This window comes from Enhydra lutris, unplaced genomic scaffold, assembly GCF_002288905.1.
Source record: "Enhydra lutris kenyoni isolate GAN:26980312 unplaced genomic scaffold, ASM228890v2 scaffoldscaffold52, whole genome shotgun sequence".
Classification (NCBI taxonomy): domain Eukaryota; kingdom Metazoa; phylum Chordata; class Mammalia; order Carnivora; family Mustelidae; genus Enhydra; species Enhydra lutris.
In genome coordinates, this window is record NW_019154136.1 from 1,459,781 (window position 1) to 1,472,491 (window position 12,711).

At 43.7% G+C, this 12,711-nt stretch overlaps 1 protein-coding gene across 1 annotated transcript in view; it reads right to left on the reverse strand.

The window, feature by feature from the left end:
- LOC111157191 (gastrin releasing peptide receptor) overlaps positions 1–12,184 on the reverse strand; it is a 29,952-nt gene extending 17,768 nt beyond the window's left edge. Inside the window, exon 1 of the mRNA XM_022518480.1 lies at positions 11,772–12,184. Coding sequence (XP_022374188.1) covers positions 11,772–12,184 — 413 coding nt within the window. The remainder of the gene's footprint in view (positions 1–11,771) is intronic.
- Positions 12,185–12,711: the final 527 nt, after the last annotated feature.

Sequence of the window (12,711 nt, forward strand, 5' to 3'; positions counted from 1 at the left end):
TACAATACAAAAAAAGAAAAAGTAATAAGGAAGTAAAGTTTAAAGAAATGTACCTCAGGAACATTTTGGCTCTTTCCTTGCCGTGAAATTTTAGCTGTTACCAATCACTGCATAACTCAATGTCGGCTCTAGCTCTTGCTTATGGGGCCTAAGAGTCCTGGCTTAGTTGAAAGGTCCCAGAGGCTTTGAGGTACCTCCACCACTTGGCAGTGTCCACTGCGGCAGGCCTCAGCCGAGAGTCCCGACTTACTCGCTTTGAAGTTAGCCAGAGCTCACTTCTCCGAATCTAAACTGCTAAGACAATGTGAGGCTGTGGGTGCTGGTCCCACAGGCCCCACTGGGGAGTTCTGCACTCTTCGTTAGAGGATCTGGGGTATGAATAGCTTCGAGGGCTGCAGATCAGGTCTTTAAGAGAGGTGGGATGGGATTTTCCACTTATGATGGCAAAGCAGTTTGTTGCTGAGTAACTCTCCTAAAATGAAAAGTTAGAAGATCTCTTTGAAAACATCAGAGAAATACCAAGGCAGTGAGGATGTGAGGGGCCAAAATCCTGGAAAGAAGGGAAGCATAAAGAGATGAAGCTATTAGTACCATTTTCCCCATAAGGCATTTACCAAGTTGCAAACAGCAGCAGAGAAATAAAGTTGAGCAGAGCTTCTAGCATTTTTAGGAGGAAGGAGGACAGTCAATGGAGTTCAAGGCCCGCCAAGGAGAGGAGGCCAGGTAAACGCTCCAAGCACTCAGTTCGGATTCCCAAAAGGGGAACACCTTAGTAGGAGGGGTGAACTAATTCTTGCAAAACCAAAGCCCGGCCTCCAATCTGCTTAGTCCCTAATTGGGTCAGATATCCTGCCGCCTCTAATGATCTCCAAGAAGCAAAAGCTAATCTTTTCTGGAAGATGATAATATCCAGAGCCTCAAATTATTTACAGTTCTTCATCTACAAAAATCAGGTAGTCAAACAAAGTTGCCTTGTATACCAGGAGGCAAAACAAAATGGCCAATAAACAAGAAAATTTGTAATAGAAACCGGCTTATAGAGCTTCTGCATGTTAGAATTAACCAGAGGGGGATTTTAAAATATATTGGGACTCGTTCAAGAAATTAGATGACAAGATGGAACCAAATGGAAAGACTAGACACAGCTAAAGAGAGGATTTGTGAGTGAAAATGGCCACAGTGAAGAACAATGAGAAAAGGAGAAAGGAAAACGCAGTAAAACATAGGAAATTTAGGGGACCTGGTGAAGGAGATTGTGTTTAAAACAGTTTCTAGAAACAGAGGCCTGACCCTAGGATGACATTTTCTGCCTCAGGAAAGGCAAAAAACAAGCAAAGGAGGAAGAAAATTTGAAAAGCTTAAAGTTCCCCTGTAGTAGTCTGTTAATACCTAGACAGCATAAAAAAGGCGAGGAAAAAGAGAATGTGACAGAAGCAATATTTGAAGTTGTAATGGTTGAGCACTTGACAATACTCTCAAGCAGGAAAAATACAAAGAAAACCACAGCTAAGTGCACCATGGTAATGCTGCTGAAAACCAAAGATAAAAAAATCTTAAAATCACTCAAAGAGCGGCAAGTCAATAATTCTAAAGAAGCACCAACAAAACTGACATCTGTCATCATAGTGGAAGTCCACGTACAATAAATGCAGTGTCAAAGTGTGAAGGCTCAGAACTACTGGCCTAGAATTCTATGCCCAGTGAAAATCTCCTCCCCAACTGACATCAAAGAAAGGCATTTTCATACACACCAAACCAGAAAATGTATCCCCATTAGATTTACACTCAGTAAAATACTGAAGGGCATTCTTTGGGCAGAAGTAAAATGATCTCAGGTGAAGTCAGAGTTGCAGGAAGAAATAGAGAACAGCAGGAAAGGTAAATACAGGAATAAATTTAAATCTAAAGGTAAATATGTGAGTAAATGTAAAGTATGTGTAAACAATGAACATAATGAGTTGTGGGTTTTAAAATACAAAGAGAATTAAAATATAAAAAACCATAGCTCCCTCCACCCTACCTCCCACAAAAGGCAAGATGGAATTAAAATTAAAGTGTCCTGGGGCGCCTGGGTGGCTCAGTGGGTTAAAGCCTCTGCCTTCGGCTCAGGTCATGATCCCAGGGTCCTGGGATGGAGCCCCGCATCGGGCTCTCTGCTCCGCGGGGAGCCTGCTTCCCTTTGTCTCTCTGCCTGCCTCTCTGCCTACTTGTGATCTCTCTCTGTCAAGTAAATAAATAAAATCTTAAAAAAAAAAAAAAAGAATTAAAGTGTCCTTGCACTGCAATCTTTGAATTGTCCTGGAAGTAGGAAAGTACTAAATTATAGCAAATTCTAGTAAGTGAAGGATACATGTTTGTAAACTCTAGGGTAGCCCTTGAAAGAATACTAAGAAGAGAATATATAATTAAATTCATGGGGAGGTGTAGAATAATTAAAATATTTCACTAATTTAAAAGAACGCAAGAAGAAAGGGAGAAAGGATAATGAGACGGGTGAGACCAATAACAATCAAATAATACAACATGGTAGATTTAAATCCAAATATATCAGCAAAGTCAAATTTACCAGTGTCTGTGTTTATAGGACAGAAACCTGTAGCCAAGTTACAAAGAGCAAAGACATTTGTGTGAAGTGACTCATGTTATGCATATCCTCAAAATGCCAACATTGATAAGGAAAACTTAAAACTTATAATGCAATGGCATTCATGGCAAACAGGTTAATGGATGTTAATTAAATGAGCTCTTAAGATTACTCAAGGCACAAAATTTTAAATACTGTGAAACTGTATAGCCCATATAGGAAAGAAATTTGATAGTGGGTTTCTCAAATAATCTTAATCATTATACAATAATCCTAAATAATACTAAACATATATGACATAACCAGTAATGACTTATGGAGCTGAAAGAAACTTTTCTAACTTCTTAATAATAAGCCCATTTTAATCAACCATGCTACAAGTCTGACTCATCTTTCTCATGTCTCTACAGAAAAGGATATCACCAAACCATTGCCATTTTAAGAGGAGACAAATGAGGATGAACCCAAAATACTTAAGAAAACAAGCGTGATGGTCATGTGTCAGGCAATGAATAATAGATATTATGTTATTTTTCTGGATTTTGTGATGTTTGTAGAATTTATCAACTTATTTACATTTTTAACACCGTGATTTCGAAATCTAATATTTTTCTAAATCTTTTAAAACAGCCAAATTTCTACCTAACTTTGCATTCATAATTTTACTTGTTTTTTCTTAAAAAGCATCCTCCGGGGCACCTGTGTGACTCAGTTATTCAGCGTCTGCCTTGGGCTCAGGTCATGATCCCAGGGTCCTGGGATCGAGCCCTGCATTGGGCTCCCTGCTCAGCGGGGAGCCTGCTTCTCCCTCTGCCCACCCCCTCCCCAGGTTGGCTCTCTTGGGGAAAAAAAAAAAAGTCATCCTCCAAATAGTTCCCATAAAACCTGGATAAGGTCTTTTCATCTAGAGTTGGGATGACTGTTTTGCTGCAGTCATTCTGTTAACCATCAAAGGAGATGAATATAGGGGCGCCTGGGTGGCTCAGTGGATTAAACAACTGTCTTTGGCTCAGGTCATGATCCCAGGGTCCTGGATCGAGCCCCGCATCAGGCTCCCTGCTCAGTGGGGAGCCTGTTTCTCCCTCTCCCTCTGATTGCTGCTCCCCTTGCCTGTGCTCTCCTGCTGTCTGTCAAACAAATAAATAAAATCTTCAAAAAAAAAAAAAAAAAAAGGGAGATGAACATGATTCACAAACCATAATCGAGCCTTTCAGGTTCTCTCAGTAGGACCTACCAGAATTCATTCATTTCTTTACTCCTTCCTTCATGTTTCCATCCACTCATGTATTCAACACTTACCAAGCCTCTACTGCAGGTTAGGGATGGTTTTAGTATCAGAGAATATGCTACTGAATGAGATAGCCTCCCATTTTGGGGAGGGTTCTATTTCTAGTGGTAGAAGACAGAAAATAAACAAGTGAGCAAATAAATGAACAAAATAATCCTCAAGAAAATAATACTGGATGATATTTACCTAAGAAAAATGAAGACATTCATCCATACAAAATCCTATGTGAACATTGATGACAACTTTATTCATAATCACCCAAACTCAAAACAACCCTAATGCCGGCTGACTGAAGGAGAGATAAACCAACTGGTATACCCACGCAGTGGAACACTACCCAGCAACAAGTAGGAATGGGTTCCTGATACACACAACAATGGGAGCTGAAAGAAGCCAGACTTAAACAACTATACACCATATAATGTCATTCATACGCTATTTTGGAAAAGATCAGTGGTTTTCGGGAGCTGAGGGTGAAGGAAGGGGACAGACCACACAAGGACATGATAGTATCTGGGGTGATGGATGTTCTGCATCTGGACTCTAGTGGTGGTGGTTACCTACTGCATAAGTTTGTCAAAATTCAGAGAAATGTACACCTAAAAGTTTACTGTACGTAAGTTACACCTCAATCAACCTGAAAAAAGAAACTGGATGATGGAGTAGTGTTGGTCATTCCTTTAGAATGAATGGCCAATGAAGACCTTCCTTAGAAAGTGATATTTATTTATTTTTTTAGAGGGTGCAGAGGGGCAGGGGGAGAGGGAGAGAGAATCCCAAGCAGACTCCAAGCCTGTACAGACCCCAACGTCGGGCTCAATCTCACGACCCTGAGATCATGACCTGAGCCGAAATCAAGCGTCAGGCTCTTAACTGACTCAGCCACCAAGACACCCCTATCGTGGGGCACCTGGGTGGCTCAGTGGGTTAAAGCCTCTGCCTTCAGCTCAGGTCATGGTCCCACGGTCCTGGGATCGAGCCCCGCATCGGGCTCCCTGCTCAGTGGGAAGCCTGCTTCCTCCTCTCTCTCTCTCTGCCTGCCTCTCTGCCTACTTGTAATCTGTCTGTCAAACAAACAAACAAAAAAAAACAAAAAGACACCCCTATAGAAAGTGATATTTAATGTGTAAAATGAAATAGCAGCCTCTTAGAGGTTCCTAGACAAATCAGATCATTTCAGGTAGCAGCAAATATCAGATACTAATCAGCAGAATTTCAAAGATGACTATAAGAAACAAAATCCCTTGTTCCATGACTGGGAGGTAGAAAGAGAGGAATGGAGAATTTTTTTTCTTTTATTCTGCAGAACATGTGTTTTAATTGAGAGAATTTATGCAAACCCTACACACCAGGAGGATTTACAAGTGCAAAAATGCTAATCTAGTCTATTTTTCAAAGGATGTTATTGACAAGCACAGTTCAAAAAACCTCACCAGGAAGCCATTTCAGGCTGTTCAGTATGTTTCACGATCAAGTTTGTGCTTTTTCTCCTTTCTGCCTCCATGCATATTAAGTTGCCAGGAATGATACTTAATTAATCACACGTAAGTTTAACACTTTCGAAGATAAAGTGTGAGAGACAAGGTCAAAATCCTTTTCTGCCCTTCTGTCCACAGCACTCCAGTTGAGAGAGCCTTGCTGGGAAACCCCACTTCCGCTGCACCTGCCCTCTGGGCACCCCAGAGTCTGCCAGCATCCGTGGCAGATCCATCACCCTGAGGAAACACAAGATGAGTTTCCTTCCAGAGAGGCAGTATGCCTCAGAACAGTCATACTATCGAGAAGTGACGAACTGGTGACTCATGTAAGCCCCTCCAACAGAGGGACTTTCTGGAAAAGATACTTTACAAGAAATTAAATTGTCCTCTCTTGTGCGAAAGTGTCCATCTCCTTGAAATCAATGAAGCTGGGCCTCTAGAACATTAGAGGAGCCTCTGGCATCACTGGGGTGACCTCCTTAGGAAGGCACCACTTTGGGGCTACTCAGGTTATCCTCCCTCAGAACAGTAGGGTTTGGAATCAGAAGTTCCCACTGTCCAGGGAAGGGAAATGGAATCAGACTCTGTGTTTTGATGGTGCGTAAAGAAAAGCTTCCAGTTCCCCTGAACGCACTAGGACTTAAAATGAGGAGAGCAGGATTACAGTCTGACTGTATTCTGAATCTGCTGTGACAAGGCCAAATTCCATCTTTTGGTCTCTGTCAAACAAGGGCTTGAATTTTAAGATGACTTCTACTTGTCACTGCTCAAACATCAACCAAGCTGTGGTTATCGTCCTCTTACTTGATGTACCGTAGGCCCGTGTGTCATAGAAGACACAGGCCCCAAGGAGCTTCCCACATGATTAAGGATATAGAAAACACATCTACACAAAGGACCCAGTAATACAATGAGGGACAGATTGGGTATTTCATAGTATAGGCAAAAACATCTTGAGAATGGGAAAAATCAGTGAAAGCAAAAGATCAGGGAATGCTTCATAGAGGAGAAGTGACCTGAACTGTGCCTTGAACGATTCATAGGATTTGGATAGAGGGAGGGAATGGAAGCCAGCTCTTAAGGAGAGGGAAATAAAGTCAGAGAGGGGAGAAGTCAGAAGGCACATGTGGAAGCAATGAGAAGAGTTTAGCTAGAGGGGTGCCTGGGTGGTTCAGTCAGTTAAGTGTCCAACCCTTGATTTCTGCTCCATGATCTCAGGGTTGTGGGATCAAGCCCCCTATTGTTGGGCTCCATGCTGGGTATGGAGCCTGCTTAAGATTCTCTCTCCTTTTCCCTCTGCCCCTCCTCGCCGCCCCACCCCCACCCCGATCGCACACCTGTGCTCTGTCTCTCTCTCTAAAAATTAAAAAAAAAAAAAGGATTTTAGCTACAACAGTGTTTGTTCTGGCAAGCCTTGGGATAGGAAGATAGAAAGACAGACTGGCAGATGGAAGAGGGCCCAGCAAAAGAAAATGGATCAGAGAGAAGTTCGTAAAGCAGACCTGGAAGTTGAACCACACATGTATTCTTCAGAAGGTCTCAAACCCTCATCAGTGGGATGCCCCAATCCCCCAAGTCTGTGACTGGGATTGTATTAGGCTGCCTGGTTTCTCCCCTCTTCATTTTTGGTATCTTCTAATAGAAGATATTTGACAGACAGGAATAGCCCGTGCAGCTAGTTCAACTAGTTCTGTCCAACAGAACTCTCTGCCATGATGGAAATGTCCTGTATCTGCACTGTCCAGTAGAGTCACATGTGGTTACTGAGCCTTTGACACGTGGCTGGTGTGACTGGAGAACAGAATTTTTAGTTTTACTTGGTTAGGGGCTAAGATGCTGGACCATGAAGCCTAAGATGGCAGGAAAGGCCGAAAGTCCATTAGCTCATAAATGCCTTGCAATTAATTCAAAGAATCTATACTTCAAGAAGTTTATGTAAATGCAACTCTTTCCTGTTTCTGTATACATTGCCAGTCACAAGGTAGGGGAAGATATATGAATAGTGTTTTTCATGAAATCAAGGAAGGATCACAATTATAGTGTTACTCCTCTATCCATCTGCCTTTAAGATTCATTCAGCCAGTTCCATTCCAGCAGAACCTGAAGCAGGCACGATATAACTTGGGCATTATATGCTGTCAACATTACATCTAGTTTTAAACTTTACATTTATTGAAAAGAAAACACAAATTCTCCCAACCCTTCTCCAGTTGAGGGCCCAATTTTGGTCTTAAACTCCATTTACCTAACACTGAGGCACCTAGTACGGAAATGGGCATCTCATAGGAAAGACCAGTATGTAAAAAGTATATCTATCCATCCAATCATTGTCCATCCTTCTACCCATCCACTCATCCAACCACCTGTCTTTTCATCTGTCTGTCCATCCACACATCGTCATCCCCTGAATGCATTCACGGAAAGGTTTTTCTCACATTGACTCAAACAGGGAGAGCTTCATAGAGAGGAAGAGATAAGCTGGTGACTGTATGAGACATTTTAAAGAATGTGCTTTCCGATGAATTCTGAAAAAGGAGAAGAAGAATGAGAAGAAAAGTATGGTTTGAGAATGAGAAGAAGAAAGTATGGTTATGGAATGAGAAGAAGAAAGTATGATTAAAAGTAATTCATCAAGCAATGTTTACTGATCACCCACTTGGTGCCAAGGAATCATGTGAGGTACTGTGGAAGATAGAGGAATATATAAGAAATTTCCACCCTCGGCATCTTTTTTTTTTTTTAAAGATTTTATTTGACAGAGAGAGAGTGGGTGCACACAAGCAGGGGGAACAGCAGGCAGAGGGAGAGAGAGAAGCAGGCCCCCCACTGAAGAGGGAGCTTGATGTGGCACTCGATCTCAGGACCCTGGAATCATGACCTGAGTTGAAGGCAGAGGCTTAACCGACAGAGCCATCCAGGCGCCCCTGCCCTCAGCATTAACCTACTTGAAAAGTTAATGCGGTGAATATACAAAAGGCTAAAAAGAGACAAATGAGTGATATACTTCCAAAGAGCAAAATGAAAGAAGTCATGAGGTAATTCATGTCTCAGATAATAAGCTTTATGTTTGGGGGAGTGCTAGGAACTTGGGGCTAGAATGGTCCAACTTAGGGTTTTAAGGAGGAAGATTGAACCATATTCTGAATGATAGGCAAGATGATAGATAAGAAAAAATTTGGAGGGACCTTAGAAATAATGGAGCTCAACTCTCTTTACAGATGATTCAACTTAAGGTCAGAGAGCTAAGTGACTCAATCTGACTCCTTTCAATGGGGAGTAATGGCAGCAAATAGCCTAAAATGCAGGACCATTGATGCTCATTCCAAGCCCATAGGTCACATGGGGAGGAGCATCTTCTATGCAGGGAAGGAGAAAGTGTTCTGGAGAGTGGGCGGGACACAGCATCAGCAAAGGAAGCAGAGCCAGGAATTCAGTATGAGGTATGAGGACATCAGTGCATGTCTAGGGGAAGAAATCATGGAAGGAGGAGGGCAGGGACCAGAAGTGAAGGGCTTGAATGTAAATCTGCAATTAGTCAACTGTGTGAAACCCAGAGTTCTGGTTTCTGGGACTGCCTTGAAGTCTCCCTCTGACACGGTGGCAGCAGCATAATCGTTTCTAGAAAACTGTTATTCCCTTCATAGTAACAAAGATTCAAGTTGGTCTGCGGGGAGGGAGGACTGCAGCGGGGAGGTGGGGATGAGTCCCGGCACTGCAGGTGAACCTACGGGGGCAGGGAGGCCTGACTCCACAGCCCTTCCCACCTCGGCACCCCTGAGGCTGTAGATTGAGGCTGGTTCATCCTTCTACCACCCCGTCAAATACAGACTAGCACTTTAGGAAACTCTTTGACGAAGCTTACTAAACAAATATGTACCCCCTATGATCCAGCAGGTCCATTCCCCAGCTCAAACCCAAGAGAAATAAACACGCATGTTCCCCAAAAGTCATGAATAAGAACACCCAGAGTGGGTTATTATGGAAACAACCCAATGTCCATCAGTATTCGAATGGATACAGAAACGGAGGCATATTCCTACAGCAGAATACCACACAAGAGTTAAGAAGAAACCATTGCTGTGTGCACCCACACAGGTGACTCTCTCAGACATGATAAGCATAAGAACCATGATGCCCTTTATATGCAGTTAAAGAACAGGCAAAAATCATCTGTGTTAACTGAACTCCGAAGAGTGACTGCTCCTCTCTGGGGGAGGGCATTCACTGGAACGAGGCACAGAAGAAACTCCTGGACGGCCGGAAGTGGACTGTATCTCCATCTGGGTGGCGGTTATGTGGTTACGAAGACATAAGTAAAAACCCCATTGAGCTATACACTTGTTCACTTTACTGTATATAGATAGTAACTTGTCGAGAAAAAAGGAGTATGTGTGTCTCTGTGATTGCCCTGCCATCCTCATGAGGTTACTGTAAGACCCTGATAGCTTTTAAAAATGAGATTCAACAGATAAGTACAGGTTTACAGGATTTAACTAGCTCAGTACTTAACTCTTGTCGAAATTGATTACACGCACTACCTGTGATTCACGGGACTCGTCAGCTTTTTGAAACCTCAGCGAAGCACAGAAGGTTAGGTACAGGGAAGCTTCTAGTAGGGGAAGGACACGCAGGAACTCTAAACTTGCTGGGAACACACGGGAGCTGGCAAAGGCTGCAACCGGACTTTGGAAAGAGCCTTTCTGCCCACAGGGAACTCGGTCTGCTGGGCAACTCGGGAAGGGGTCCCCTGCAGCTGCCTCTTTACATTCCACAGCCTTGCCCTCCTCTCTGTCCCCCCACCCTGCCCCAAGAAGCCTGTAAACCCCCACTACACCACTGTACCCACCAGTCCAGAGTCCAGAATCTTACCCTCCCATCAGGAAAATTCACCGCTATCCTGAGATGCCCTTAGCGTCTGTGGAATGAGCCACGGACCTTCTGCCTGCTCCAGAGTCCGCCTGGCCCGAGACAACCGGCGAGGCTGCCTGTGGCCACGAGTACCTGGTGGGCCAAAGTTCGGGGGGCAGCCAGCTGGGAATGGAGGAAGCCCCTCTGGCCGGTTCGATGTGCAAACCTTGCCTCAGGGCTCTCATTTTTCCATCTTTGAAAATGAACAGTGTACTTCGGGCAGCTAACTATAAACATGTGTCTATAAATACTGATAACACTGTCTTTATTCGGCCGTTACTTGACAAAGCCAGATCACCGGGGGACTGTTTGCTCCTCTATAAAATGAAAATCCACTACCGTCTGTGTTCAAATGTGGGAGTTTTCTTCAGAGCATAAACTTTCGAGAGCTGCTTCTATGCCTTTCCTGGTACGTGCTCAAATCCTCATCCGTCTTTAACGGCATCACATACAGAGCATTTTCGAATCAAAGCTTAAGAGTCTCTGGTTCATTGTTCCAGTTTTTCTTAATTTGACTGTATGCCCTGTGATGTTTCTGGAGTCTATACATTACTGCACCCAGTTTCTAGAGCTCAGAAGCACGTTAGATCTAGGCAGCCATGTGTGCCAACAACCTGCACATATTTCCCAACTGGTCCACTCAAGCAAGTGTTTTTTTACAAAATAGATGCTTGGTACATGTTCGAGGAATGATTATGAATCTTTAAGAATGAATAAATGTGAATTTTTAACCAACATGTTCACACAAGAAATGCAGTTCACACATACGAGTGTTGCCCAGAAAGAAATGCAACTCCCTCTCCTACCGACCCCCCTCCCCAAAGGCACTGTATGTGCAAGTACATCAATAAAGATATTAAAATTCAAAATCAAACTTGAATGGAACTTTCTCAAGGGGGAAAAAAATCCACATAATGCTTGATTTCACTGAAGGGATACTTAACAAAAACCAGCTTTCTGGTTACAGAGAGCCAAATACAGAATCAGCTATGAGAAAAGTTAAATGGTCTGAGGAAACTAAATTTCAAAGAAATGCTGCTTATTTTCTCCTCTTGTTTATTTCTGAAAGAATATTTTGAGGAAGAAATTCAGTGGGACTTTTCTGTTCTCTGAAGCCTTTGAATTACTTCTAAGAAATGTTTGCCTGGGGTGTAAACTCTATTAGGTGTGATTTTTTTTTTTTTTCTCACCAATTAATTTTGCAGGGAGGGAGAGGGTAGGAAAAAGCAATGCTAAACCGATTTGTCTCCAGAAAATACATGTCAATCTTATGCTCAGAGATTTTTTTTTTTTTCCATTTGTCCTCTTTTGTCCCACGACCCCCTCACTTTCCTTTCTTAAGCCGACATGTCAAACTCAAGAAGGAATCCCCAGAACAACGTGCCTGGAAGGGAATCTGAGTTTGAGTGAAACTTCCCTTTGTGCAAACAGCTCTGCCTGCCCCAAGCGGGTGGCTCATTTCCCAAGGCATCTGCTACCCTCAGAGGGAAGGTGACTTTGCTCCAGAACTCACCTGTCCGCCGAGAGAGCCGTGAGCGTGAAGACAGACACCCCCACCGAGGTGAGCTGTATGAACGGGATCAGTTTGCAGCCAATCCTGCCGAACAGCCATCTGTCGGCCAGGTACCGGCTGGCATCCACGGGAGCGCACGTTACCAGGAGGAGCAGGTCTCCCAAGGCCAGACTGGAGATGAACAGGTTGGGCACATTCCGCATGGCCTTCACTGTACAGAAGATCTTGATCAGCGTGACGTTGCCTATGAGGCCTATCAGGATGATGACCCCATAGACGGCCGGGATGACATAGAAGACCCCTGGGTGGAACCAGTCGTCGTTCATGGGTACATCTGCACTGTGATTGGAGACGTTGCAGTACAAGAAGTGCTCCACTTCCAAGTTCAAAAGCAAGCAATCATTCAGAGCCATCCTCTGGGTTCTTTCCCACCTGAAAAGGGCTCTCAGATGCTGTTGCTTAACTCTGATTTTGTAGTTGGGCAAAGATGAGGCTACAATCTAGGCTGGGCTCTTTATCTTCCTTGACACAGATACTCTGAGGACACATGCACTGTGGCATTCGGAAGGGTCTGGCGCTATTTGGATGCTGGTCCTGCTCTGGTCCTCACATGGCCAACGGAATACATGTCTAAATTCAGTAAGTTGCAACCAAACGACAGCAAAAAGTCAGCCGGAATTAAACCCACTCTGTATCAACTCCTTCTACCTCCATTCTAGGCTGAGTCTCTCCGGCTGCAGTTTGCTAGGAACTTTTGGCCGGCTCTTTTCATACGGCATGTCCTATCCTTCCTGATATTTCGAACCTGAAGGTTTAAAGTGGGTAGAAAAAAAACTGCACTGAGAAGCCCTCCAATCCTCTAGGCAGGATGCTGTGCACGTCACTGACTTCACCAGCAAACAGCAGCGGCGCTGAGCCGGGGCTCTGCGGGGGAACCGGG